Source organism: Triticum aestivum, chromosome 5B, assembly GCF_018294505.1.
Source record: "Triticum aestivum cultivar Chinese Spring chromosome 5B, IWGSC CS RefSeq v2.1, whole genome shotgun sequence".
Classification (NCBI taxonomy): domain Eukaryota; kingdom Viridiplantae; phylum Streptophyta; class Magnoliopsida; order Poales; family Poaceae; genus Triticum; species Triticum aestivum.
The window spans coordinates 394,348,292-394,351,832 of NC_057807.1; the positions used below are offsets into that span (position 1 = coordinate 394,348,292).

General features: G+C 50.9%; 1 protein-coding gene across 1 annotated transcript; it reads right to left on the bottom strand.

Moving 5' to 3' along the window:
- Positions 1–585: 585 nt before the first annotated feature.
- On the bottom strand, positions 586–3,274 carry LOC123112037 (protein AUXIN RESPONSE 4). Its single transcript, XM_044532941.1, has 2 exons — positions 2,045–3,274; positions 586–1,250 (listed from the first exon to the last, which is right to left on the bottom strand). Exons 1-2 carry the CDS (start codon positions 3,257–3,259, stop codon positions 1,107–1,109), a joined length of 1,359 nt encoding a protein of 452 aa, XP_044388876.1. The 5' UTR covers positions 3,260–3,274; the 3' UTR covers positions 586–1,106.
- Between the last annotated feature and the right edge of the window lie 267 nt (positions 3,275–3,541).

The following is a 3,541-nucleotide window of genomic DNA, read 5'->3' on the forward strand; positions in this document are numbered from 1 at the left end:
AACCCGGCGCAGCTGCTGCAAGCGGGTCGCAGGTTGCTACAAAGGGTGATGATGCTGCACGGTGGGAACGAGAGTGTTGTAAGACCGGTAGCCGTTCGCTGCGCATTGCTGCAAGCTCGGTCCGCTGGTGCGTTCGCTGCGCATTGCTGCAAGCTCGGTCCGCTGGTGCTGCAAACCACCCCACGAGCTGCTGCAAAAGAACGACCACCGACAACTCCAAACTCTATCTTTCACACATTAGAGAGAGAGAGAGAGGTGTCTGACAATTGGGACTAAGGGTATTTTAGTCATATAACATGGTCAACAGGCTTTGACCCAAGTGTAATGGTGGAACACGCATTTTTTTAGTATGTGTCTAACAGAATGATGACATTTTTTAGCAGTTAGAAAATGTAGTGGCAAAACTGAATAGCGTGGTAAAAACCACTGTAAAGAATCACAACGTTTCTGATGAACATTGATGACAGTTTGATCATCAGACTACTAATCTGAAGAGCCGCAGAGATACTGATGGATAGACACACCAGTAAGAAAATATCTAAAACATGTTTGGCATAAACCAACTTAAAAGCTACGAGAAGAACGTGGATTCAAACATGTTCAGGACACATCAATTTTCTACAACTTAACAAAATTAACTATTTTGACACTCAGCTACAATTTCAAACTGCCTGGTGGTCAGCTAGAGAATACAGTGTGCAAGTAAACTTATCTGGGTTTACAATGCAGTAGGTAGTTCAGGAGTACTTACATTTTACCTCCATGGCAACAAAGCAACATACACTAAATCAGGTTATGCGAGCTCAACCTCATTACAGAATACCCTAACAGGAACTTCCCTGAGGCAAAATAGTCTCAAGTTACATTTTGACAGCATTGCCTGAAAGATGAATAGAAGAGGCCCTACAGGTGAATTTTTTTCAAACTTTCACGGGAAGATATCATACATGAAGGGGGAACGGATAGCAACAGCAGGGCTGTAAACAAAAGACCATCATCCCCTTCTAGCAGCACAGGCTAAGAATTGTCCAAGGCAGAAGAACATCGCTTGGTCATATGGATGCTTGTGAGGCATTTCATAACCATGAATCTGGTAGTTATGGTTTTTATAAAGCTGGATGATCGCTGTGAGCATCTGCTGGTTCGTCAGATGATTGGTCCATATTTTGCGACAGGTGCTCTGTCGCAGTTGTTGGTAACATGGTCACAAAATCTGCTATCAACTTTGAGATTTCCTCATATGCATCCACCTGAAATTGCAAATTAAGGGGAAAACCAATCATAATCTCAGCTTTCTTCTTTGCTATATAGTAGTACAGTAGAACGTTGCAAACCAAAAAAAGGGCAGCCCGGTGCATGTTGCAAACCAAAGCCTAATTAAAAATACCACCACGATGAAGGCAAGATGACCCTGGTTAAGCTCTTTAGTTATAAGGGGAGACTACAGATAGTCATATATCAGTAATTATTATAACTTATAAGGGGAGCTCTTTAGTTGGTTCCCTATAAAATACAGGAATGAGATTGGGACTACTAACTCGTTTATTGAAATGCCAACTGAAAACATGATACTCCCTCCGTTCCTAAATATATGACGTTTTGGTAGTTGAAATTGAACCACCAAAATGTCATATATTTAGGAACAGAGGGAGTACAATGCTAGTAGAAACAGTTCAGGTTGGTATATTAGCACGTTACAGAGTGTGCAGTGTGTTATACTGCAAAATGGATATCGTCCTACTATTTGGCAGTTTGATTGACATCATCTCATTCTGAAATCTCTAGAAGTCTCCCTTGGAGCAAGTACTAATTTGGTTCAATTCTATCTCAACTCTTTTGTAACAATGATGGACAGTGGTAGTGACCTAAATATAGGCAGAAGACCAAGCATGACTATGTCTGTACCTCTGCTTCTACTAATAAGCTAACAAAAAAGACAACCAGTCCATCCATGACTACTACGCATACTCCACATAACAAACGAAAATGGTAAAGACCACATAACAAACGAAATTGGTAAAGATGTGTAGCCAAACAGACTGACCTGAGGCCATCGGCCGCCATAATGGTAGATGAACTTGGCGTCCGGCAACGCCTTGGTCACCTTCTTCCCCTCATCGATCCACATATCCGACCAAGAACCCGACCACAGAACCATCATCGGCAGCCTCTTCACCTCCTCTGAAGAACTCCTCCACTCTACAAGGTCAAAGCTCTGATTCATGGCCTTCCAGGCCTCAAACACCGCATCCCTCTTCCCTTGCCCCCGCATCGCCGCCCTGAGCGCGTCGGCCTCCTCTGCATCCACCCCCCGGGAGCAGGACAGACGCATCAGCCCCTTGAACAATGCCGGCACCCGCAGCACCAGCCTCCCCAGCGCCGGCACGCCGAGAACGGCCGCCGGGAAAGCCGGCAAAGTGGCAGTGGCGTCGATCAGAGTGACACTCTGCACGGCCGCCGGGTTGGCCGACACGAAGGCGGCGCCGGCGGCGAGGGCGGAGTCGTGGAGCACGAGGTGGACAGGCGCGAGGCCGAGCGCGTCCACGGAACGGGCCACGGCCGCGGCCGCCTCGCTGGCCGCGTAAAAGGAGCGGGACGGCTCGGGGGCCGTTTCCTGGAACGGGACCTCGCCGGTCTCGACGAGGTGCTCGAACGCGTGGAAGATGCCGCGGTCCATGATCTCCCGGAGCGGGTTCGTGCGTGGAGGAGGGGCGGCGGGAGGCGGCGAGAGGCCTTGCCCAGGGAGGTCGACGGCCGCGGCAACGAGGCCATGGGACGAGAGGGAGGAGAGGATGCGGCGGAAGGAGAAGGATCCGGCGGCGAGGCCCGGGAGGACGAGCACGGGGTGGTGGCGCGCGGAGTGGGCGGCGGGGCGGGAGGTGAAGGCGAAGAGGTCGGGGCCTGGGTGGAGCTTGAGGAGGCGGCCGTCGGAGAGGTGGCGGCGGAGGAGAGGCGGGAGGGGAGGGGAGGCGTGGGGAGAGAGGAGGTGGGGGAGGACGAGCGCGAGGAGGGAGACCGCGGCGGTGAGGTAGAACCAGAAGGGGAGGGCGGACACGACGGAGAGCGGCCTCGGCGGCCGGGCCGGCGGCGGCGGCGGCGCTCCTCGGCCGGTCCCCGCGGCGGCGGGATCGTCTGTCATTGCTGGCTGGAGTGGGGAGTTGGGGAGTGGGAGTGGGGAAAGCTGTTGGGTTTGCTTGGGAAAGCAGAGTTTTGTCCCCTGCTTTTGGGTGCGCGCGATGATGTCGCCCCCGTTTGCCATCGAAGCCAGGATAGCGGGCACTTCACATGGACGGCAAAGCAACTTTGCTCGTAGATGGATGCCAATCGGTGACGCCCAACGCCTAGCATGGGAGCGAGGAGTGTTTTTCTCTTCTGGCTTTCCTATTCCTCGGACAAACCTGAATAATTGCATGTTGTTATGTTCATTTTCGTTGCTTAATTGTTGCTTGAAACCATCCTTAAAGTTCACTACAAGTTAAAGGTTACTGAATTTTTTTTTGATGAAAGATGAAAATGAATACCAGCAGAATGATATCTTTTT

Excerpts from the sequence above, each read along its gene's own strand:
- LOC123112037 (XM_044532941.1), bottom strand. The coding sequence starts at position 3,259 with ATGGCAAACGGGGGCGACATCATCGCGCGCACCCAAAAGCAGGGGACA. Across the intron at positions 1,251-2,044 it reads ATGGCGGCCGATGGCCTCAG|GTGGATGCATATGAGGAAAT; the intron begins GTCAGTCTGTTT and ends TTGCAATTTCAG.